The sequence below is a fragment of the Helianthus annuus genome, chromosome 4 (genome assembly GCF_002127325.2).
Source record: "Helianthus annuus cultivar XRQ/B chromosome 4, HanXRQr2.0-SUNRISE, whole genome shotgun sequence".
Taxonomy (NCBI): domain Eukaryota; kingdom Viridiplantae; phylum Streptophyta; class Magnoliopsida; order Asterales; family Asteraceae; genus Helianthus; species Helianthus annuus.
In genome coordinates this window covers 10,154,249-10,181,025 of record NC_035436.2, presented here as the reverse complement: position 1 = coordinate 10,181,025, position 26,777 = coordinate 10,154,249, and the positions used below count along the sequence as shown (strand labels likewise).

Here is a 26,777-nt window from a genome sequence, read left to right as displayed (position 1 = left end):
CTACCAAAGCTTTGTGATCAAATTATGTTGAAGACCGAGAGGTTGTTTTCTGTTTTTGTGTGATCCAGAAGTCGAGGTTAGAGCCCATGTATATGGAAAATCATCCGTGGATCGATGGTCATTCGGGAAATCAGCACAATTGATATCTGAGAAAGCACCCAAGGTGAAGGAACCCTGCCAATGGGCGTTTGTAAAAGTTTGTAGATGACCGGAGGTATGATGAATTAGCAATCAATAATCAGTTGTTCCTTTCAGATATCAATGAATGTGTTTTGCAGTAGACCGGTGGTATTTTGTAGGGGTGTCCATATATTGGCACACCTTGTTAACCACAAATGTGATGTCTAGTGTGGACAAGGTGACATATTGAAGTACCCGACTAACTGACGATATTTTACTTGATCTAGAAACAAAGTACTACCACCAAGAGTTAATTGTTGGTTGGTGCTCATGGGAGATGAAACAGGTTTGCAATCAGGTAAGCTAGTGTGTTGCACGAGGTCAGAGATGTGTTTCTTTGCAAAAGAAGAAAATTCTTGCCTTAAGGGACTAGTTCAATCTCTAGAAAATAGTCAAAAGCACCAAGATCCTTGACAATAAATATAACAACCCAAAACCGACACCCCCGTAATATATTCTGACACCCTAATATATTTTAAAATATCCCAATATGTCTTTAAATACACCCCGTATGTGAAAACCAAGCCCAAAATATAATTTAACATTAAAAATAAAATAAAAACAAAGAAATCGTATTTCAGGCGGGCCGCGTAACCCTTGTTGAACCCTTACGCGGGTCGCGACAAGGTGAAAGATGGCAAAACCCTGGGCCGCCACGTGGCCCAACACCCGGCAACCCTATATGCTGACCTGGATTAGCTATGCCGTTGACCTCCTTTGACACGGGCCGCGTAGCCCCTTGTCTTCCCTTACGCGGGCCGCGTAGAACCCGAATTGAAGCCCTATAAGTAGCATGCATTGGCCTTCGGTCAGAAATCGTTCACGAATACTTTCTCGCTCGAATTTCTTAAAGAATAGGCATAATCTCGGGCATAATACCCCCCCTAAATAACGAAGTTCTGCTCCGTTGTAAGTATCATAACCCCTGGATACGTATTAGTTACGCTGCCCGATTGATCTAGGGTTCCGTAACGGCTGTCGTGGTTCTGTCCGACGCAGTCGTTGGAATGCCGTCTCGGGGAGGGTATTACTAATGTTAAAATGGGTTATTATACTAACACGTGTGCATTTGTGTAAATTATAGATAATCCTTAGGAAACCCTTACAAGAAACCTAAGACAGCAATGTGAGTAATCTCGTTTTTGCAAATTGCTTTTACAAAACCTCACTTAATTAATTATACATTAAACAGTTATTGAGTATTTGTAAGGATACAATTATTGTCGGTATGTTGGGGTTTTGTGTACAAAATTTGTTACTGGAGGGGTAACATTCCACAAGTCGGGTTCAACAGTACCGTGGGTGATAATTGGTATAACATGGAAACAAATGTAATTGCAAGATCGCCCTCAATACTGTACAATGGTTTTTAGTAAAACTTGATTTAACTGGGATTCACATACCAGTATTTCCCACTGACAAAATGTTTTTAAAAGCGTTTCAGGTAACAATATGTGAAAGCCAAATAAAAGCCAGTTGGACAGCACTGAAGGCTTGGAAAAGTGGCAATAAAGTTACCTGAAATAAAACAGATTTTTTTATTAAATAAAGTAGGATTTAATCCTATGAAAATGTGTGCAATGCAAACTTGGGTTTATCCCATGTATTTAATATAATGGAAATGTGATATTTTACTCTGATCAAATATTTCCTAATTACGGTCCTGATGAAAATTCCGCTGCCAAATTAGATAATAACAAGATACCACCGAAACTGGCTGCGGCCGCCCGTTCCTGTCTTTGTATAGAGGGACGGGGGTTGAGATAGAAGACGGTATCAGAGCTAAGCCACTGATTCAGCCACTGAAGTGTTTTGCTGACACCAATATTCAATTTGTTAGGAAATAAATTACGGAAATACGTGCATATTATTGTTATGTGTTATTTGACTATTTGTTAGTTTACAGTATGAGCGACCAAGGACCATCTGACGCGTACCGTCAATTATCTGGTTCGCCTAGAAGCGAAGGTGCCTCTTCTCAGCCTGCCCTCTCGGGGTACTCTGCTGATACGAAAGAAGGAATATTCGTATTTAAGGCTCAATCTGAAGAGCCATTTCCTCAGAAAAAGAGGGGATGGTTCAGTAGAGGAGCACACGAGCGTAGAAAATCTATGAAAAGGTTACAAGAACAGAGAGTGTTAGCAGCAGCTAAAAGAGAAACCGATGCTCATACCCAAGATTTGCTTAATCGAATCCTAGCCAACTTCCATATCTTAGCAACCACTGCAGCTGACCCTAACTTGGAGCAAATATTAGCACCTCAACCCCTACCACTGTTCCCTAACCAACCTATGGAGATAGGACATTTGGTGAGGAAATCTTAGAGAATAGTGAAAGGATGAGGCAGGTGGGAGAGCGACTCGTCTGGAAGTACGACGAGCGCAATATGGATTTCTGGATGAATCCATATTCGTAGAGGTGTTGGTGAAGAAGTTTATAATAATAGTAATATAATACAATATAATAATATATAATATGTGTGTTAGAAAACAAAAACTACGGATGCCTACTACTAGTAGTGTAATTTTAAATTTCAGTCGGTATTGTAATAGATGCACACTATAAGAAAGAGTAAAAGTCGCAATGCTCGACGTTTTTGATCAACCTGTGTTGTTGTGTGATTGGTTGTATTAAATATTATTCTGTAATATTAATATGTGGTAAATGTTTAAAATTCAGATGGACAACGAAGTGAACCAGGAAAACCAGAATGATAATATTCAGCATGACAATAACCCAATTAATGAGAATCCGAACAACAATAACAATGGAAACCAAGTGGATAATAGTGCTATCCAACACATAGTGGCACAAGGAATCATAGATGCAATGCTGTTTATTATTCAAGCCATTAAGGAAGCTGATAATAAAAGTAAGCATAGCAGTAAGCGACCAACTGAACCCGAACACAGCATGAACAATGGACCCATGCTTCAAGCGCCCATTCCCAAAAGAAGAAGAACCATCTCTCATGGTTGTTATTACAAAGAATTCTGGTCTTGCAAACCAATAGAATTCTCGGGCAATGAAGGACCCATTGCAGCTCTACGTTGGATAGAAAAGACTCAGGCTGTTTTAAAAATAAGCAAGTGTGCTGAAGAAGACAAACTAATATTTGCTTCTAATTTGTTTAAGAACTCAGCCTTAGAATGGCGGAACACTATCCTCCATTCAAGGGGAAGTGACAGAGTATATAGCATGGAATATGAGGAATTTAAAAATATGGTAGAAAGGAAATTCTGCCCTCCTAATGAAAAGGAACAGATAGCGAATAAGTTTCTGAACCTTAGGATGACCGGGGTAGATAGTAAGGGTTATACTACCACATTCTTTGAATATGCTAGAATAGTACAAACTCTTGCATCACCTGAGCCAGTATTAATCTCCCGTTACATCTGGGGACTGATCGGGGAGATTAGGCATGTAGTCAAGGCAGCTAGACCTCAAACAATAGAAGAAGCGGTAGAACTAGCAAACACCTTGATAGATGAGTTAGTGCGTACTAGAGAAGAAGACCAGAGGAGGAATCTAGCCCAAAGACTCACTCAGGAATTTCACTATGGTAATTCCAACCGTGGTTGGAATATAGGTTCTACCTCTACACCCTACTGCAGGATCTGCAAGAAGAAGCATTCGGGAAAATGCTCCACTCACTGTAATTTCTGTAAGGCACCAGGACACAAGGAAGAAGATTGCAGGAGAAAATCTAGTAATGGATTATGCTTCAACTGTGGAGAAAAAGGCTATATCAATCCAAATAGTTCGAAATTAGCTCCACCAGCGAACAACAAGAACACTAAAAATGCTAGAGCATTTGTTCTAACTGCAGATGAAGCCAAGATGATTCTGTTATTACAAATGAGAAAGCGTCATATTTAAATATTCATTAAACTTAAACTGATGGTTACCAGATATTCTGGAAGTGATTTTCTATGTCGTAGGAAATCAACAATGCAATGCTGGTGTAGGCGGGTCTGGGCAAGCAACAGAAGTAATTTTAAAAACTGTTGAAATGCATTTTTGATGTTTGTCAAGAACTGCAACATGATTCAAAATCTTTGGAATACGTTTTACTACTACTGCTACTGCTAGTGCTACTGCTACTGCTACTGCTACTGCTACTACACTCAGAATTACGAAGTACCAAGTAATTGAACTACTAACATAAAAATATACATATACACTTCATAACTAAAAACTTTGACATTCAAACACTGATAAAAAGAACTTCCAGATTCAATCAGATATTAGGAATCAAGAAAGGTCTAAGTTAGTTTCTAAAGGTTAATATCGAAACGTTAATAAGATAAAAGTATCCATTGCTTATTTTATTGATAACAATGCGCTTCTTTGCATAAATAAAACAAAGGAGTCTCAAGTATAAAAACATATGAATGCAAGTATTGTCTTTATTCTAATACACACTGTTAATTAGATAGTCCTTACTTAAATAAGTACATAGAGACTTTCCTTACTGAATCATAAAGGAAGTAATAACATGTATACATACATTCTTCAACCAATTCCAACCATCTTCTACGCCAGTAAGGATTGACCCAAAGAAGTGTTGCAAATCCACACATAGACACAAACCATGTGGAACCAAAACTTCCATAGAATGATGTCATATCCATATCATACCATTTCACATCATCTCCTTCTTCAATTGATGGGTGAGTTTCCTTTGTTTCCATTGTGCATTTGTTTTCCAATGGTGGCCCACAAAGAAGTGGATTTCCTTCATAACTCTCCTTGGAAAATGTACCAAATTGTGCTTTCATTGGGAGTGTGCCTGATAGGTTGTTGAACGAGACATTGAAAACCTCTAATGAGTTCAGCTTAATCAGTTCGGATGGAACTTTGCCAGACAAATTATTAAAAGAAAGGTCCAAGCTCTCAATACTAGCAAGATTAGAGAATTTAGTTGGAATGGGTCCAGTCAACTTATTGTGAGACAGGTTTAAAACATGAATATGGGTCAACAACCCTAGTTCTTCTGGAATATAACCTGTGAGTTTGTTAGAGGAGAGATCCAATCCTGACATGCTATCAAGAGCGTCACCCTTGTAGGTAAGGGAGAGAGCTTTTGTTGTGAACAAAACTTCGTCTTTTATTTTAAACAGATCTTCTCGAAATGTAACTCTGTTCGTTATGATACTCTGATAATAGAAATTTGGTGAATTACGCCATCGACCATCAGTATCATAACCATCTAGATACCTGGTGTGCATGAAAGCTTGGTAACTTGGGCCCCTAATATTTTGTAGACAACTTGGTATTGAGCCAGAAAGAAAGTTATTGGATAGATCAATCAGACTCGCATTAGTTAATCGACATAGTTGTTTTGGAATGGAACCACTAAAGTTGTTTTTTCCCAAAAGAAGAATCCTTAGACTAGACAATTCACCAAGAAATTTAGGAATCATGTGTGACAAGTAGTTGTTGCCTATGTCTAAAGTCAAAACATTTTTCAAAGTACCAAAGGAATTTGGTATTGATCCAGTAAATTTGTTGGAACCCAAATGGAGATGCTCTAAACTTTGAGAAATTAGGCAGGATGGGATGGGCCCTGAAAAACTATTTTGTGAGATATCAAGAAACAACAATGAACCTTCAGGTTCAAATGAGGTAGTGATGTTGCTTATCCAACAAGGGTTGAAACCTGTAAAAAAGTTGTTGCTAATATCAACAAGTTCTAACATAGACCAGGTGTGTAGAATTTTACCAGTGAAATAATTGTTATCTAAGCAAAGCCTTCCTTTGTCTCCCAAGTTTAAGTTTGTGGAAATTACCTCGCCATGCAAACTATTATTTGAAAGGTTTAATACAAATAGCTGAGAGAGGTTGGTCAACAACCCAGTTGGTACTTCTCCAGACAACTTATTATGAGACAAATCCAATTCGTATAGTTCAACTAAATCACCGATTGAAGAAGGGATAACACCGTCTAACGAATTTATGGACAAGTTTAAGTAAGTTATATGGGGAAAAAACTTTGGCATATATCTCGGGATTGAACCTACCATGCGATTTCCAGACATATCCACCCACATTGTATTAGGATTTCTATATAACGGCATATAAAAGATATTGCCAAATGAGTTGTCCCTTAGATTAAAAACTTCCAACATTCTGTTATTGTCGATCAACCAATTTGGAAACATCCCCTCCAAGGAGTTGTGTGACAAATCTAGCTTCTTTAACTTGCGCTGGTGAAGTAGAAAGCAAGGAACACTGCTTCTTTTAGGCATTTTTATATTGCAATTTGAAAGCACAAGAACTTTCAACTGGAACATAGGAATCCAACCTATAGGCTCTTCTGTTTCTACCTCAAACTTGTCATTATCATTTTTGAATGAAACAAACTCAAGCTTTCTGTGATTGGAGAACATGCTAAACGAAAACAAACCCTCAAATTTGTTATGACTAAAATCAACGTATTCAAGCGATGTGAGATTAGCTATGAGAGATGGCGGAATTTTTCCGGTAAATTGATTTCTAGAGATGTCAAGGAACTTAAGTGATGATAGCCTGTTGAAACATTCTGGTAGGTTTCCATCAAACATGTTGGCACTAAAATCCATTTGCTTGAGGTTCTTTAACTCACACAACCCTATCAAAACAGAGAGAAATGTGTTTCACCATTCAAGACAAAAAATGGCTTGCACTTGCACGGATATTAACAACTAGTGGGCAAAAGTAATGTAAAAAGAAAATTGAAACAATTTTGTTCTACATAACTTACCATTAGTTAATGACCCATTGAGACTATTGAAAGAAAATGAGAGAGCTTTAAGAGAAGATAAGAACTTTATTGTTGACGGGATGCTTCCAACAAAATTGTTTCCACTCAAATCTAAGATCTCAAGACGGTGGAAGGACACTAAAGCTACATGAAATACACAAGAGGAGATAATTAGATAGACGGATTACTAAAAAAAGACTAAAATATTATAACGAGTCAAGATAATTTAAGCTCGGTATTATGGATCAGTTCATTGAATATTATTAAGGAAAAATTACAAGTTTTATCCTTCATCTTTATACCACTTTTCAGGCGGTGTCATTTTTAACGAATGTTGATAGAGGATGTCCTTTACTAGGTATTTTGTTGCAAGTTTAGTCCTTTACACCCAACGCAGTTAAAAAAAACCCTGTTAGTTGTTGGGTGTAAAGGACTAAACTTGCAACAAAATACCTAGTAAAGGACACCACCTGTCAACAATTAACAGGGTTTTTTAACTGTGTTGGGTGTAAATGACTAAACTTGCAACAAAATACCTAGTAAAGGACACCGCCTGTCAAGATTCGTTAAAATGGAAACCGACTGAAAAGTGGTATAAAGATAGAGGATAAAACTTAACTATTATTAATGAAGATTATAACATAAGATTTATATCACTTTTAAGTTTTAACAACTCCTTTAACAAATATAAGTTGAAGTTTATTAAATATTATTATTGAATAGCATAGCAAAAAATTTATAGACCACTTTTAACAACTCCTTTAACAAATATAAGTAAAACATCTAAATTAGAAAAAAAATACCTATGAAGATGAACTAGTATTAAGAGTTACCGACATAATATGAGGGATAAGAGTGTGGACGGTAATCATTGGAGCCGGTTAGGATAAATTATTTTTATTGATAAAGTAAGTTGGAATATTTTTGTTCTTCCTTATTTAAGGTTCAGACCGGTCAGTGGGAGCATAAAGGGTCACGTGACGTTTTAAAAAATAAAAATAAAAAAACAATTAAAATTCAACAACCAATTAAACAAACTTATTCAACAACCAACCTAGAGCCGTCACGCCACACCTCCCTCCCTTTCATGCCGGTGGATTCTTCATGCCCTCCCCTCCAAGCCATGGCACTGGGTGGTGTGACGGCGTGGTGGAAAGCTCCATGCCACCTTCCTGCCCAACAGGCCATACGTCAAATCCCCCAATCAATTTAAAATGTCTATAACTTTTTCATACAACATTTAAAAAAAGTCACCATGATAACAACGAAGGTTTTTTGTATTTAATATGAGTGAAATATTATTATATATAAAAATAAAAATAAAATCATTTTTACTAAGTTTTCATTGCATTGGGTAAAGATTCTAGTTATTGTGTCTTTCAACTAGGTTTTAGTCATTACATTTTTATTAGGGTTTCTACGCATTGTGTTACTATTAAAATTTATAACAAAATATTAATTTGAGTTATGTCTATTGCACTTTTATGAAAATGTATAACACAATGTATGACAGAATGAAGACAGGGTTATCTTTGAGTTATATATTTGTTATAGGTTATGATTATTGTGTTCTACAGCTAGGTGAGTTTTTTATGCATTGTGTTATAGATTATCGTCTTTGTGTTTAGTCTACTATCCATTGTGTTATAATCTATTATCCATTGTATTTTTGTTTTGTTGTCAACTGTGTTTTAACTTTTTTGTTCATTGTATTTTAGTCTATTATTCATTATGTTTTTAGTATGTCTGCTATTCATTGTGTTTTTACTCTATTGTCCATTGTATTACACTCTGTTGTCCAATGTGTCCTATATGTGCTGTTATCAGTTGTGTTTTTAGTCTACTTTGTATTGAGTTTTTAGTTTTATACTCATTGCGTTTTATGTTACGTCCATTGTGTTTTAGTATCTTGTCTATTGTGTCTTTTATCTGTTGTCATCGATTGTGTTTTTAGTCTAATTTCCATTGTGTTTTTAGTTTGATACTAATTGTGTTTTACGTAATGTCCATTTTGTAATACGCAACTGGGTATTTGGATTTTGTTAAAAGTTTATCAATAGGGTACTCGTGTTAAAGATCATAAGACACTCGATTTTATGATATAATTTTCTTTTTTAAACAAATGACATATAAAAAGTTACCGACGGTTAAAAAATAGTAAATTAACATATGAATTGCATGTGTATATTATTTTTTTCTCTTTGACAAAATTACATTTCTCACTTGATTCCTTCTTGCACACTTGTCACTCTATGATTTCTTACCCTTCTTATTTTTTAACCTATTTGTACTATAACTCAACCGATCATATTCTACCTATAGTTTAACTAAAAAGCACACTTTTCAAAATTTATCTATCATTTTAAAAACCTTTCATATCTCCTCCACCATTTTTATATGGGGGAGACCATTTGCACAGTTGGTGTGAGATAGTCAGCCCAAAAAAGTTTTTTTGTCCTATTTGCACACCCTACAGTGTCGAGCTGTGGTCAAAGAGTGGCGTTTTGGTCCGGTCAACCAGACAAAAACTGATGGGTGTCTGACGGGTCTGTTGACCGGACCAAAACGCCGAGCTTTGGCCGCGTTTTGATCCTGTCAACCAGAAACCCGGTTAGTCTTTTGTCTGGTTGACAGGACCAAAACGCGGCCAAAGCTCGGCGTTTTGATCCGGTCAACAGACCCGTCAGACACCCGTCAATCTTTTGTCTGGTTGACCGGAGCAAAACGTCGCGCTTTGAACACAGCTCAACACTGTAGGGTGTCCATATAAGACAAAAAAGCCCTTTTTGGTGTGCATATAGGCATTTGAGTGTGCCAATAGGTACACCCTTTTATATTTATCTTACTTACAAGTATTTAGTTTATTGGTTTTCATAAACTCACAACAATTTGATGGAAGATGAATAGTAGTTTTTATATGTAAAAAACTATTGTAGCAATTTTTCAAATTATAAAAGTATGGTGTAGATTTGGTGATTCTGATGTGGAGTAATAAGGGGAGATATGGTAGGGTGGTTGTGATTTCTGAAAAATAAATTCATTGCGGATGCTATTAGGCTACTAGCTAAGGGGTATGGGGGTATGAGATGCGTCATGTATTGTCACCTAGGATGGTGGATGATTTGCTACACCACCCTCATTAGGGAATCACCATGGTTAGTATGGAATTTCTTACATTTATTAGGATAACTAGGAGACCATATATTTGGATATTATTTATCATTTAAACCATGACAACCATGCTCCCCTTTCCTTAATTAATTAAATATAGTTTACATAAAATAAATTTAAAATAAAACTTGGATTGTGTTTTGGATCATGACCACATATATAGGGTGGTTGATTTGAGTGTTGAATGACATGGTTTGGGTCATGACCACATTTTATAGGGTGGTCATGATCACAACATTGTGACAGCAAAGTTGGAAAACAAAGAAGTGCCTACCTTCAATCGGTATAGGTCCACTAAAATGATTTTCGTTCAAGATGAGGACTTGCAAGTTAGGTATACTGGGAACTACTGCAAAACAAAAAAAATAAATAAATAAAAGAAAATATAAAAGAAAAGAAAAGAGAGAGAGAGAGAGAAAGGTAGATAAATGCAATTCAATTAAAAGCTAATAAAAAACGACATAAACATACCATTACCAAAAAGTCTTCCTGTTATGCCAGCATAGCCCAAATCAAGAAATCTTAGGGATGGAAAAGCAACCATAGATCTCATGAAGTCACCATTGAACTCGATTTCGACAAGACTCAAGTGCACTAGGTTGCTCAATTTGGTACCTAAATGTCCAATTAAGACAATGATTAGCTAGACATGTGAAAGATCAACACAAAAGAAGGCAAGCATGTGACACAAACATACCATTACCGAAAAGTCTTCCTCCCAATGAACAATAGTCTAAAGAAAGATATATTAGAGATGGAAAAGCAGCCATGGACCTCATGATGTCATCACTGAACTCATTGCCCTCAAGATTCAAGTGCAGCAGGTTGCTCATGGAACCTGAATTTGAGGATGGATACACGAATGATTATCTTGGCTTTTTCTTCTTGTTAAAGTCTTTTTAGATGTGATCTCGATTACATAAATAATCATCATTTTATGTTTTTTTTTCTTGTTAAAATTGTTTCTTCTTGTAAACGTATTAGCATTTAAAATCGCACTTTAACAACTTAACCATTTAATGTGAGTGACTTAAGACCGGACCCTCTCAAGTCAAGTGTTGTTAACTCTTTCAAGGAAGATAACTCTGCAAAAAAATTATATAAGTTAATAAATAGCAGTAAAAATGAGATATAACATTTTAATTGCATTCTTTATGATGAGGATTTCACAAGATATCTACATACCTTGCATTGGAAAAGAACTTCCGTGTCTAAATGAACCGCTAAGATCAAGAATATTGAGGGATGGGAGGAAACTTATGCATGATATAATACTCTTGTTGAAATAGTTACCTCTAAGAGATACACTCTCTAGTCTTTCCAATCTCATTAGGCACTTACAAGCTGTAAAATTGATTAGAAAAAGTATTGTCTTATATGTTTGTAGTACCAGATGAATTGAGGAATGAGGCTTTCATTCTCCTTTTACCTTGGATACTTGGTGTTTCGGAATAGTTTCCACCACCTAAATCCAACTTCTCCAGGGAAGTCAAATGGCATAATCCTGTAATACAAAATAAAACAATTATTCATACATTCATAATTACGTTATCAATTTTTATTCTATTCAAACTATTTATCTTTCACATGCATGATCATGATCCAAGTTACACCATGAACTGAGCGACGCTACGTAATCAATAAACAAGGCTTCAACGTTTAACAAATATGAGCTCTCCAAAACTCTCTCTCTCTCTCTCTACACTCTTTCTCTAGCTCATTCAAGCTCACCTTACAAGTGACAAAGAACAGCTATTTATAGTAACACAAGTGAAGACCCAAACGACAGAGACATGCTAAACGACAGTCTCACAGTCGTTTGGACTTGTCCTCAAATGACAGTCCATTGTGGATCCAAACGAAGGTTAATAAGCATGGAGTCCTAAACGACAGTCCTTGTATTCTTCTATTGGATCCAAAGCGACAGTCACTTATGCACAGGACCATGTTTGTATAGATTGGGCCTTGTTATTGACAATGGCCCAAGTCTTTCTTCATCAAATGTCCATGTTTGTCTTTATAATATATCAATCGTTGGCCCATGTAGTCTTTAAAGTCACTTGAATCTCTGTTCTCTGAGTCACACGACAGAAGAACGTCGTCGACGTCGGTCGAAAACCAAACCGTCACTAGCCACAACCACAAAAATGCATCAACAAACTCCCACTTGAATGTTGCTGGTGATGGTTCATTCTTCACACTGTCAGATCTTCAAAAATCTTAACTGGATTTATTATTCAATAATAAACCCACACAACACTACAATAATCTGGATGGTATTCTAAGCAAAGGATTCAAGCTCTCTAAAACCTTTAGAAAACCATTAACCACAAAAATCCTTTTTCTTGCACTATTTATAGCTATGGGCTATGAGGTCTTAGGCTCTTAACTGGGCTTAAATCACCATTAGGGCCCTAATTACATGTTCAAGCTGGGCGACCATAAATACAAGTAATTACATCTAAACCAAAATGATTAATCGAGCTAACTGTCAAAATAAGCATCAACAAACTGTCCCTTGGCATTAGCTCGATATGTCTTTAAACTCTGTTCAAGCCAGATGCATTGCTCCCAGCATGAACCTCTTTTCTGATGCAAAACCTGACAAGCTTCTGAAAGTTCATTGCTTCATCTTCGTACTTTTTGTCGAACAAGATCTTGTTGTCCTTCAGAATCTACAAATCATTCTTTGAGAAATTTATTAAATTGAGTTAATCAAATATACTAAGAACCTATACCTTTGTGTTGGTCTCAAAAACTGCTTCTGTAGTTAACCCATCATACCACCACCATTTGAAATCTTTGACGAGGAAGTTTTGCTTGATCTTGTTGAAAGACGCCCTTTCCTTAACCATAACTAGTGGATAAACATATGAAACCCACAGCTTATTTGTAACATGATGTTTTCTCTACCTCTCCTTAACAACCTTTGCCTCAGTCGGTGTAATTTTATCCCAACCATGTGCACTTTCTCTTCAAATAACCTCAGCAATGTGATGACCAAGAGTATTAACCATATGATTCACGAGAGGAATTTGTGCTAACGTGTTAAGCGTATTGGCAGGAAGACTATTGTGCCTGCCAAAGCTTTGTGATCTGATGTTGTTGGTACCAACAGTACAAGTTCTTTTTGTTAAACTTCTAACCATCTCAGTTCGGCCACTATGTCTACCAAAGCTTTGTGACCAAATTATGTTGAAGACCGAGAGGTTGTTTTCTGTTTTTGTGTGATCCAGAAGTCGATGTTGGGTTTTGAAGGCTTTAATCACACAAAGAAAACTCACGTACAGAGAATGTGTTTGCTGCTAAAAAAAACCCTCATCTCATTCTAAAGAAAACGTACAATATATAGGAACAAACAATGACCCACTAACCCACTAACTAATAATTAGGGCCACTAACCCATTAACCCACTAACTTAATCTTGCTTAACACTTCAACATTAAAAACACATGACTAATTAAAAATACTTGACCATTAAAAACATACTGCTACCGACCCGACTTGACCCGTCAAGATTAATCTAACATTCACCCCCTTAATATTGACATTTTGACCCGTTTCTTTCTTGCTCGTTGATTGAACCACATAGGTTCTGGTCTTGCTCTTGCCATACGAACCGTTAAGGTTCGATTCTTTCTTTCTTTTGGCTATCGATATTCTTCTTTCTTTATAATCGACGCCTTTTCTTTCTTTCTTCATTCTGACTGGTGCTTGCTCTTTCTTTCCTGTGACACCGGTCTCTTTTTTTCTCTTTTTCTTGCGAGGCCTTCTTTCTTTCTTTCTTTCTTGCTAAGCGACCCCGGCCTCTTTCCTTCTTTCTTCTTTCTTGTGGCGCCACCTCTTTCTTTCTTTCTTTCTTTCTTTCTTTCTTTCTTAAGGATTCAATTATTTGAACCCGACTTTCTTTCTTACTGATCTTGCTAGTTAACTTACTTTAAACATGCTTCTTGGTTGCTATCCATCGCCAAAAATAACCTTGCTGCTCGTTCCAAACCGTTCTACTTTCTTGCTAGCTTGTTTGCCTTATTCTTGCATTTTCTTGCTATGACCAGATTTGGCAACCCTATACCAATGCCACTTGATACTCTTTCGTTACCGATTCAGCCCCGAAACAACCCGCCATTCAATTGTCCAATCCCACCGGTATGACGTTTATCGATCACCATCTAAAAAATCGATACCTTCTTTGATTGTTGTCTTCTTGATTTTCCCAATTTCTTGCTGGTTTGTTGTTATTCCTCTGGTATTCAAGGCTGAAGGTCAAGAGATGTGTGGCTGCTTTGCTTACTTCTTTCACTTGCCTACTTGCGTGCAATTATTATCAACAAAGACACGTTACCCCTTTCTTGCCTTTACTTTGATTTTATTATTTTGGCACCTGCTTGCTTGAAATATAAAATCCTTCAACCAAATCTAGCCGTAAGTTTCCATTTCTTGACGTGCTTGGTTTTTTAGTTTAATCGCTACATCCTGCGTTGAACTTCTACATCCTGCTTCTTTTCAAATTCATTCCACTAGTGCCGCACATCAATTGCGGTCATAACCGTACTGCCGTCTCATCTTGTTGACTTCCCCTTATTTTAAACTCTTACCTTCGTGAACTGCTGCTTCTATACTTCATCCTGTCGATTTTTACCTCCCAAAAAAAAACGGTTGCTCTCCTCTTATGTGTTTTCTTCTGCCCTGCAGCCAAGGGCTGCTCTCTTACTCCAAAACGACTCTCAAAACGGCCCTCTCTCTCGTACTACGAACCAGGTATGAGCCTAGGGCTCTGATACCAATTGTTGGTTTTGAAGGCTTTAATCACACAAAGAAAACTCACGTACAGAGAATGTGTTTGCTGCTAAAAAAAACCCTACATCTCATTCTAAAGAAAACGTACAATATATAGGAACAAACAATGACCCACTAACCCGCTAAGGGGCTGTTTGGTAGCCTCTAAATGATCATTAAGAGGCTACATCTTAATGGAACCATTAAGAATTTTACCAATGAGAAGGTAGAAGTATGTGACATGTGATGATTTACCATTCAGAGGTTACCTCTTAACCATTCAGACTTGAGGTTACCTCTTATTCATTCAGAGGTTTTAAACCATTAAGAGGTAACATCTGAATGGTCATTAAGAGGCTAACAAACAGCCCCTAACTAATAATTAGGGCCACTAACCCATTAACCCACTAACTTAATCTTGCTTAACACTTCAATATTAAAAACACATGACTAATTAAAAATACTTGACCCATTAAAAACATACTGCTACCGACCCAACTTGACCCGTCAAGATTAATCTAACAGTCGAGGTTAGAGCCCATGTATATGGAAAATCATCCGTGGATCGATGGTCATTTGGGAAATCAGCACAATTGATATCTGAGAAAGCACCCAAGGTGAAGGAACACTGCCAATGGGCGTTTGTAAAAGTTTGTAGATGAGAGCTGGAGGTATGATGAATTAGCAATCAATAATCAGTTGTTCCTATCAGATATCAATGAATGTGTTTTGCAGTAGACCAGTGGTATTTTGTAGGGGTGTCCATATATTGGCACACCTTGTTAACCACAAATGTGATGTCTAGTGTGGACAAGGTGACATATTGAAGTACGCGACTAACTGACGATATTTTACTTGATCTAGAAACAAAGTACTACCACCAAGAGTTAATTGTTGGCTGGTGCTCATGGGAGATGAAACAGGTTTGCAATCAGGTAAGCTAGTGTGTTGCACGAGGTCAGAGATGTGTTTCTTTGCGAAAGAATAAAATTCTTGCCTTAAGGGACTAGTTCAATCTCTAGAAAATAGTCAAAAGCACCAAGATCCTTGACAATAAATATAACAACCCTAAACCGACACCCTCGTAATATATTCCGACACCCTAATATATTTTAAAATATCCCAATATGTCTTTAAATACACCCCGTATGTGAAAACCAAGCCCAAAATATATTACATTAAAAATATCCCAAATCTCCTTTTTGCAAATTGTTTTTACAAAACCTCACTTAGTTAATTATACATTAGACAGATATTGAGTAGTTTTAAGGATACAATTATCGTCGGTATGTTGGGGTTTTGTATACAAAATTTGTTACTGGAGGGGTAACATTCCACAAGTCGGGTTCGACAGTACCGTGGGTGGTAATTGGTATAACTTGGAAACAAATGTAATTGCGAGATATCCCTCAATACTGTATAATGGTTTTTAGTAAAACTTGATTTAACTGGGATTCACTCACCAGTATTTCCCACTGACAAAATGTTTTTATACGCGTTTCAGGTAACAATATGTGAAAGCCAAATAAAAGCCAGCTGGGCAGCACTGAAGGCTTGGAAAAGTGGCAATAAAGTTACCTAAAATAAAACAGATGTTTTTATTAAAATAAAATAGGATTTATTCCTATGAAAATGTGTGCAATGCAAACTTGGGTTTAGCCCATGTATTAAATATTATGGAAATGTGGTATTTTACTCTGATCAAATATTTCCTAAGTACGGTCCTGATGAAAATTCCGCTACCAAATTAGACAATAACAAGATACCACCGAAACTGGCCGTAGCCGCCCTTCCTGTCTTTGTATAGAGGGACGGGGGTTGTGACAATAAATGTTTTGCTGAGTAATTGAATAACTTGATTTTTCGCAATGGTGTCATGTAACAACTGTCACTAAAATCCATAATTAGGATGGTAATTAGCTATTAAGGAAACCCTAATTAAGAAACCCAAGAAATTCTGCACTAACCCTAAAATTTCCAGAACAATCAGAATCAGGATCAGGGCCCCTAAAACTCAGGGGGGGATAAACCCTAGCCAACGATTATCTTAATAACTATCTGTCAAAATCGAATTTTAAGAAACTGTCGACTCATCCAGCCTACATGCACGAAGGGCTACCCTATGAAATAGGGTGACCCCTCGCGTAGCGCGACGCCCATGGGGGGGGTACCCCTCGCGCTACGCGACGGGGGTCAAATTTCGTATATAAATAGGGGTGTCTGGGACTTGAATTTGAGAGTTGAAACGACGTAAAACGTCAAAATACACGCTGAGTTATCAGCTATATACTACACAAACACACACAGATCTCGAATCGCTGCCGCAATCAGGGTAATAACTCGATCGCTATTACGATTCAACATCCGATCGATTATAACTATCCAACGATAGTCCAGGTGCTGCTCAATTGAGCTTGTACTTTGATTATTCGTCGTGATTTCGACTTGAATATTAGAGTGCTGTTCGAATTCGGACTATGCTCTGTTATTCGTTGTGAATCCGATTGAATTATCGAGTATTGCACTGATTAATCGTTGTGAAGGTTTAATCTCGTGAATTGACGTAATTGTTGTATTAATTACTAACCTGTGTGTGTGCATTATGTTAAATTAGGTTTAATCAAGGCTAATCAGTAGGCATTATCTATTGCTCGTTAATCTGCAATGTGAGTCATTCTCCTTTTTAAATTGTTTTCTCACAGTTTGTGAGTAAGTATTACAATACCTCAAATTATTTTCAAGGTTATAATTACAGGGATTAAGTCTTTGTAATCACCAAATTACAGCTGGTATGTGGGGTATTGTGCACATTACTATTTTTATCACTCTATGTATGTGAGTGATTATTACTCTGTGTGAGTAAACCGTCATTATTGGGGCGACGGGACCCAATAGTGGTATGACCACAGTCACAGATCCGGTCGAGTGACAAATACCCATTCTTGATAATTGGTTGATAGAAACATTGTAATCGCTCTTAATACTGTGATTTATAACTAACGGGTCGTTTTAGAAAACAGAATGATTCACTCAGTATTTCCCCGCTGACAAAACCTTTTTCAAACATGTTTCAGGTGATCTGTGTGATCCAGGAAAAGTGCAGTAAAGCACTACAAGCTCAGAGAAGTGGCTCATTGTGAATAAATAAATAAAACATGTTTTGGAAAATAATGATTTCTGTGTGAAATCAACTGATTGTAAATGATGGGATTTTATCCCTAAAAAAACTTTGTGTAATATATTAAAACGAGCATATTTTTACGGTTAAAAGATCCTGTAATAAAAGACTTCCGCTGCCATTAGATACCACGGGTACCACACTGAAATCTGCTCGCGGACCCCGACTCCGTCCAGGGTGGGTCGGAGGACGCGACAGAAGGTGGTATCAGAGCTAATAATTAAATTGAGCCAATGATCGAGCCACTAATTTAAGCCTATTACGGAATTAAGTATTGGACAAAATACTTAATTCTACTAGTTATCATTCTGTGATTATTTGTTTTATTAACTGATTATTTGATAGTTACAGTATGGGTAAACAAAAGTTGTCTGCCATCTACCACAAACTAGATGTTGCATCTTCTTCTAAAAACCCAGTAAATTTAGAAGAAGGAATCTTTGTCCGCAAGGCAAATTATGAAAATCCTCTTTCCCCAGAGAAAAGGGATTCGATACTTAAAAAGAGTCAGGAGAAAAAGAAACCCCGAACCAAGAGAGTTAGGTTTAACCCAGAAGTTCAAGAATTGGGTAATAGTGCACCTTGGGAAGATAAAATAGACAAGAAATGGGCAAATCTCTATATGCTAGCTACTATAGCAGAAAACACAAATCTCTAAATATCTGATAAGTTGGGCCTAGTAAGAGAAATCACAATCCAGTAAATAAATAAAGTCCTAGTGTATTTATTTCTGTTATCCTTTGTATAAATTGGTATGCAATAAAACTTCAGTGTTTATTTGTTAAACTTTGTTCCAAAGTTTTAACATTGCATTTTGCATATATGCTATGCAGCATGAATGAGATGTCGGAAGCATTCCAAAATCTCAACTTATATCCAGTGCCTATTGAAGTCTCTCACGACTTTACTGGTTACATTGCTGACATAGAAGAACCTGTGGAATTCCAAACTCCACCGTTGGAAAAAGCTAAACCGAAAAAGAAGAGAAGATACGTAGGGTGGAGGAAAGTACGCCGTAGGAAACCTGCCACTAGGAGACTCCCTAAAATAGAAAATCCTGTGAGTATGATCAAGGGAAAGGAAATAGAAACTGGAGAAAGTTCGAAACCACCCGAAAAGGAAATAGGAATAGATCTGAAACAAAAGGGAATAGAGGTTGGCGAAAGTTCTAAACAGCCAGAAGAACTTACGTTTCAAGACGAAATAGACCGTCTATTAGGAAATTGTGAGGTCATAAGCCCAATCCGCACTAATTTATATCCTTACCCGGCTACAGTCCAATTTCCTTTAAACATAACACCGGCTATTCCCGAACCTTTAATCCATACCCAACCACTAGGAGAACTGGAAGAATGGTGGACAAACGACTGGCAATTCCAAAACATAGTCAATAGTCCTTATAGTTTTCTTCCACAATTTGACCCAGAACCACTCCCAAATCCTCCCATGAGTAATGAAAACCTAGCTGAACTCCGTCAGTTCGGTGAAGAACTGATAAGTACAGGTAATAGGATCAGGGAAATGGGAGAGCATCTAACTTGGAAGTACGATGAGAGGGAGCATCGTTACTAGAACCGTCAGTTAAACCACAGAAAGCCGTATTGTATGATTGTAACTTAAAATTCTGTAAAATGGGCAATAAAACTCTGTAAAATACAGTGTGTATGGATGCATATACCAACAAAGTAAAAGTCGAGAAAATCGACAATTTTGGTTATACTTGTATATTGTGATAATCTATGTGTTTATCTATGTGAAATTTTTATTGATAAGCTAGACATTAATAAATTCCTACTAAATTAGCAGATGGAAAACGCTAACAATGAACCAATTAATGAAATAAATCAATCTGAGCAAGAACAAGAAGATCAGTATATAACTCGACAAGATATCGAGCACTTTATCGCCCAAGGGATAGCTCATGCTATTCCAGAAATTGTAGCTGCTGTTCAAAAACCTGCCGAACCACAATTAATTCCTAGTAAACTTATTTCAGACGATAACGGCAGTAATAGCATAAATGGAGGCGGCAATCATGACGATCATGATCCGCAGCAGGCCCCACTCCCTAAAAGAATGAAAGCTGCAACGCCAGGTTGCACTTACAAAGAATTTCTTGCTTGCAAACCCGCTGAATTTGCAGGTAACGAAGGGGCAACTGCAACACTGCGTTGGTTAGAGAAAACCGAAGCAGTAATTGCAATAAGCAAATGTGCCGAAGGAGACCAGGTGATGTATGCATCAAACCTGTTCAAAGAAGGGGCACTCGAATGGTGGAACACGGTCCTCCAGGCAAAAGGAAGAAGGATAGCCTACGCCATAGGTTGGGAAGAATTTAAGAGTTTGGTAGAAAGAAAATTTTGTCCCGAATACGAGAAGGAACAGATGGCAAACAAATTCCTTAGTCACCGTATGACAGGAGTAGATTGTCGGGGCTATACTTCGACATTCTTTGAATACGCAAGGGTAGTGCCATCACTGGCTTCGCCAGAACCGGTACTTATTTCTCGTTACATCTGGGGGTTAATTAGTGAAATCCGAAACATCGTTAAAGCTGCGAGACCTCGTACCATTGACGATGCGGTAGAATTAGCTAATACCCTGACGGATGAGTTGGTACGCACAAGAGAGGAAGATCGTAAGAAGGAAATAGCTCAGAAGATTACCCAGGGGTTTCGTGCGGGTAATACCAAGAAAAGAGGAACAGGGCAATTCTCATCACCTCCTTTCTGCAGAAATTGCAAAAAGAAGCATTATGGACAATGCAACATGGTTTGCAATTTTTGCAAAATGAAAGGACATCGGGAAGAAGACTGTAGAAAGAAAACAAGAGTTTGTTATAAGTTAGCTAAACCTATAGCCAACCAAACCAAACCAGCTGAAGGAGCAACCAAGAGAAATGCGCGTGCATTCCAGCTAACCACTCAAGAGGCCGAACTCATTCCAGATGTGATAGCTGGTACGTTCCTAGTACATGACGTATTTGCAAAAGTATTATTTGACTCTGGTGCGAACCAAAGTTTTATTAATACTTCATTTTGTCAAGATCTTAAGTTACCTTTAACCTCTCTTAAGCAAATTTTCACAGTTGAAACCGCAGAAGGAAATTCTGTGAACATAGATAAAATCTGGCAAGGAGGAAAAGTAGAACTATTAGGCCATAAGTTTTCTGCAAATCTGTTACCAATGAATTTAGCCGGATTCGATGTAGTATTAGGAATAGATTGGTTAGTAGCCAACCATGCACGAATCCTATGTGATAAAAATGCAGTAGAAATTCAAACCCCTACAGGAGAAGTAATTTTAATTACTGGAAATAAACCTCGAAAGCCATTGAAATTCATATCAATAATGAAATTGGCTAGTTATTCGAGAAAACAGGAAATGGTGTATATGATTTCCGCAATCATTAACACTAAAGATAAGAAACTCCAGGACATTCCCGTAGTCTCAGAATACCCAGACGTTTTTCCAGAAGAATTACCTGGATTACCACCTGATAGAGAAGTAGAATTTAGAATTCATTTAATTCCAGGTACTGCACCAATAGCCAAAGCACCATATAGATTAGCACCTACCGAAATGCTAGAATTGAAAAAGCAATTAGATGAATTATTAAGCAAAGGATTCATACAACCGAGTTCATCCCCTTGGGGTGCACCGGTACTGTTTGTGAAGAAGAAAGATGGATCGATGAGAATGTGTATCGATTATAGAGAATTGAATAAGGTTACAATTAAGAATCGATACCCACTACCTAGGATTGATGATCTTTTTGATCAATTGCAAGGAGCTAAGTATTTCTCTAAGATAGATTTAAGATCTGGATATCACCAGTTGAAGGTACAAGAAGAAGACATACCTAAAACTGCCTTCAGAACTAGATATGGTCATTATGAGTTTACAGTCACGCCCTTTGGATTAACAAATGCCCCAGCAGCATTCATGGACATGATGAATCGAATCTGTAAACCATACTTGGATAAATTTGTGATCGTTTTCATCGACGATATACTTATTTATTCCAAAAGCCAAAAAGAACATTGTGAACACTTACATGCACTCTTAACTTTGTTATGAAAAGAAAGGCTTATGCCAAATTCTCAAAATGTGAATTTTGGCTACAAGAAGTACAATTCTTAGGTCATGTGGTAAATCACAAAGGTGTCCATGTAGATCCTGCTAAGATAGAAGCAATTACAAAATGGAAAGTCCCACAAACAGCAATGGAGATAAGAAGTTTTCTAGGCTTAGCTGGATACTATAGACGATTTATCAACGATTTTTCTAAGATAGCCGTACCATTAACTAAGTTAACCTGTAAAGCTGCTAAGTTTGAATGGGGACCTAGACAAGAAGAAGCCTTTAAGATTTTAAAGCATAGGTTGACGAATGCACCAATCTTAGCTTTACCCGAAGGAACAGAAGATTTTGAAGTATATTGTGATGCTTCAAAATTAGGCTATGGATGTGTGTTAATGCAACGCAAGAAGGTAATTGCGTATGCTTCTAGACAATTGAAAAAGCACGAAGAAAATTATACGACTCATGATCTAGAATTAGGAGCCATAATTTTTGCCCTTAAGATATGGAGACATTATCTGTATGGAAATAAGTTTACTGTTTATACAGATCATAAAAGTTTAAGATATATATTTGGGCAAAAAGAATTAAACATGAGGCAAAGAAGGTGGATGGAGATGCTAAGTGATTACGACTGTGATATCCAATATCACGAAGGAAAGGCAAATGTAGTTGCAGATGCCTTAAGTCGTAAGTACCATGAGAAACAGAAACAAGTCCGTGCTCTGAGGTTAAATCTACAAGTAGATTTAATGGCACAAATTAAAGAAGTTCAGAAAACAGCAATCCAAGACGATGCTGAAGGAATGAAAGGTTACCTAAAAGAATTAGAACAAGGAAATGATGGAATTTGAAAATTCCATAAGAAACGAATTTGGGTACCTAAGCAAGGAGAGTTAAGAAATAAGATTTTAGAAGAAGCTCATAAATCTAGGTATACTATGCATCCAGGAAACAATAAGATGTACCAAGATTTAAGGAATAATTTCTGATGGATAGGAATGAAAAAGGATATAGCCAAATACGTATCCAAGTGCTTAACTTGTTCACAAGTTAAAGCTGAACACCAGAAACCTTCAGGACTACTACAACAGTTAGAAATGCCTGTATGGAAATGGGAACTCATAACAATGGACTTTGTTACAAAGTTACCCAAAACCAAAAGAGGTAATGATGCGATTTGGGTAATCGTAGACCGATTAACCAAGTCAGCTCATTTCCTACCAATGAAAGAAACCTTTAGCATGGAAAGGTTAGCACAACTCTACGTGGACGAGGTAGTATCCCTACATGGAGTCCCGCTCTCCATTGTATCGGATAGAGATAGTCGTTTTACATCTCATTTCTGGACAAGTTTTCAGAAAGCAATGGGAACTCGACTAAATCTAAGTACTGCTTATCATCCACAAACAGACGGACAGAGTGAAAGGACAATACAAACGCTAGAAGACATGCTCCGAGCATGTGTAATTGACTTTGGTGGTAATTGGGATAGCCATTTGCCATTAATTGAATTCTCCTATAACAATAGTTATCATTCAAGTATCGAAGCTGCACCATTCAAAGCACTGTACGGACGTAAGTGCAGAACTCCAGTATGTTGGGCAGAAATCGGAGAAAGTCAATTATCAGGTCCTGAGATCGTACAAGAAACTACTGGCAAGATAACTCAGATCAAGGAAAGACTGATAACAGCTCGAGATCATCAGAAAAGGTACTTTTAAAAGTTTCTCCTTGGAAAGGAGTAGTACGATTCGGTAAGAAAGGAAAGTTGAGTCCCAGATACGTAGGACCATTTCCAATAAGCCAACGAATAGGACCTGTTGCTACCGCTTACTACTACCAGAAGAACTAGCTGGAGTACATGATGTATTTCATGTATCCAATCTCAAGAAATGTCTATCAGACGAATCCCTGGTAGTACCTCTTCAAGATGTAGAGGTGAACGAAAAATTAAAGTTTATAGAGAAACCACTACAGATCGAAGATAGAAAAGTCAAGTTTCTCAAACACAAACGACTGGTGTTGGTCAAAGTCAAATGGAATTCAAGAAGAGGACCAGAATACACTTGGGAGCTGGAATCAGAAATGAAGCGCAAATATCCTCATTTATTCCAATAAATCTCGAGGACGAGATTTTTCTTAAGGTGGGGAGGATGTAACAACTGTCACTAAAATCCATAATTAGGATGGTAATTAGCTATTAAGGAAACCCTAATTAAGAAACCCAAGAAATTCTGCACTAACCCTAAAATTTCCAGAACAATCAGAATCAGGATCAGGGCCCCTAAAACTCAGGGGGGGATAAACCCTAGCCAACGATTATCTTAATAACTATCTGTCAAAATCGAATTTTAAGAAACTGTCGACTCATCCAGCCTACATGCACGAAGGGCTACCCTATGAAATAGGGTGACCCCTCGCGTAGCGCGACGCCCATGGGGGGTACCCCTCGCGCTACGCGACGGGGGTCAAATTTCGTATATAAATAGAGGTGTCTGGGACTTGAATTTGAGAGTTGAAACGACGTAAAACGTCAAAATACACGCTGAGTTATCAGCTATATACTACACAAACACACACAGATCTCGAATCGCTGCCGCAATCAGGGTAATAACTCGATCGCTATTACGATTCAACATCCGATCGATTATAACTATCCAACGATAGTCCAGGTGCTGCTCAATTGAGCTTGTACTTTGATTATTCGTCGTGATTTCGACTTGAATATTAGAGTGCTGTTCGAATTCGGACTATGCTCTGTTATTCGTTGTGAATCCGATTGAATTATCGAGTATTGCACTAATTAATCGTTGTGAAGGTTTAATCTCGTGAATTGACGTAATTGCTGTATTAGTTACTAACCTGTGTGTGTGCATTATGTTAAATTAGGTTTAATCAAGGCTAATCAGTAGGCATTATCTATTTGCTCGTTAATCTGCAATGTGAGTCATTCTCCTTTTTAAATTGTTTTCTCACAGTTTGTGAGTAAGTATTACAATACCTCAAATTATTTTCAAGGTTATAATTACAGGGATTAAGTCTTTGTAATCACCAAATTACAGCTGGTATGTGGGGTATTGTGCACATTACTATTTTTATCACTCTATGTGAGTGAGTATTACTCTATGTGAGTGATTATTACTCTGTGTGAGTAAACCGTCATTATTGGGGCGACGGGACCCAATAGTGGTATGACCACAGTCACAGATCCGGTCGAGTAACAAATACCCATTCTTGATAATTGGTTGATAGAAACATTGTAATCGCTCTTAATACTGTGATTTATAACTAACGGGTCGTTTTAGAAAACAGAATGATTCACTCAGTATTTCCCCGCTGACAAAACCTTTTTCAAACATGTTTCAGGTGATCTGTGTGATCCAGGAAAAGTGCAGTAAAGCACTACAAGCTCAGAGAAGTGGCTCATTGTGAATAAATAAATAAAACATGTTTTGGAAAATAATGATTTCTGTGTGAAATCAACTGATTGTAAATGATGGGATTTTATCCCTAAAAAAACTTTGTGTAATATATTAAAACGAGCATATTTTTACGGTTAAAAGATCCTGTAATAAAAGACTTCCACTGCCATTAGATACCACGGGTACCACACTGAAATCTGCTCGCGGACCCCGACTCCGTCCAGGGTGGGTCGGAGGACGCGACATGTCATTACAAATTACTATGATATCGTCAATATAGACTAAGATATGGAGAAAAGTTTATTCTTGTTTGAAAGTAAATAGAGAAGGATCCCTCTTTGAACCTTGAAAACCCAGGTTTTGGTGTGCCTGCGAAAGACAGAGAAACCAAACCCTTGGGGCTTGTGTAGCACACATACATGATCCTGTTGTTTAGGATCGACAAAACCTTGCGGCTGTTTTAGGTGAACTTTTTCTGTAAGGTTGCTATGTAGAAAGGCATTTGGAACATCAAGTTGACGAAGTGGCCATAACATTGTTATAGAGAGAGAGAGTGTGTGTGTGTGTAAATACACCTCAGGTTGATAAATGCTGGATGCTGCCAAAGAATGAATCTTCATGGACTTGTTCTACAATATGTTGAAAGATAGCCCAACAAATGCGGACTTATTTGTGTAATAAGGTGTCCGAATTTGTGGAATTGGACTTATCAGAACTTATAAGTTCATGCCTAGGTTGTCAGAATTTGTGTTTTTTAATTTGTCAGAACCTATAAGTTCATAGAGGGGTGTCAGAATTTGTAGATTAGCTTGTTAGTACTTATTAGTTCTTATTGTATTTTCCAAAGTAGTTTGTGTGTTGTCAGTACCTATATGTTAAGTATAGTACTTATATGTTAAGTGCAAGACTGTATTCTAGAGAGAGAAACAAACCGTAACTTTGTGTGTGTTCTTCACTGTGTATGAGTGTTCATCTGTGAATACAATTGATCGGTTATCTCATCTTCTACACCTTATGTACGAGATCTACGGAACGGTACGAGTCACGCAGTGGTTTCCGCACATCGCGTGTGTGTCGAGCGGTCCGCGTTCGTGTGTTTGAGGTGCTTCTCGTAGTGGAAGACGGCCTTACAAGTGGTATCAAATTAGACTATGTATAGAGAGTGCTCTTACCGTCGTAGACTTCATGTTAGAGGTTAGATTTTGATCGGTTTTGTTCA

The 26,777-nt window shown here is 37.4% G+C and overlaps 1 protein-coding gene across 9 annotated transcripts in view; it reads right to left on the bottom strand.

Moving 5' to 3' along the window:
• Positions 1-4,529: 4,529 nt before the first annotated feature.
• LOC110932911 (receptor like protein 21-like) overlaps positions 4,530-26,777 on the bottom strand; it is a 57,808-nt gene continuing 35,560 nt past the window's right edge. Inside the window, exons 5-13 of one of the 9 annotated variants that reach the window (XR_004892034.1) lie at positions 11,526-11,600; positions 11,282-11,440; positions 11,110-11,181; positions 10,794-10,934; positions 10,568-10,711; positions 10,371-10,442; positions 7,980-8,097; positions 6,926-7,069; positions 5,511-6,793 (exon numbers count right to left, since the gene is read on the bottom strand). Coding sequence is in view for 6 of the 9 variants with exons in the window: in XM_035989725.1 (XP_035845618.1) it covers positions 4,623-6,793; positions 6,926-7,069; positions 10,371-10,445; positions 10,568-10,711; positions 10,794-10,934; positions 11,110-11,181; positions 11,282-11,440; positions 11,526-11,600 (2,981 nt within the window). In the remaining 3 variants the exon portion in view is untranslated. Of the gene's footprint in view, positions 6,794-6,925; positions 7,070-7,979; positions 8,098-10,370; positions 10,446-10,567; positions 10,712-10,793; positions 10,935-11,109; positions 11,182-11,281; positions 11,441-11,525; positions 11,601-26,777 lie in introns of all 9 variants that reach the window. The other 8 variants (XR_004892035.1, XR_004892033.1, XM_035989725.1 and 5 more) reach the window with 8 other exon arrangements.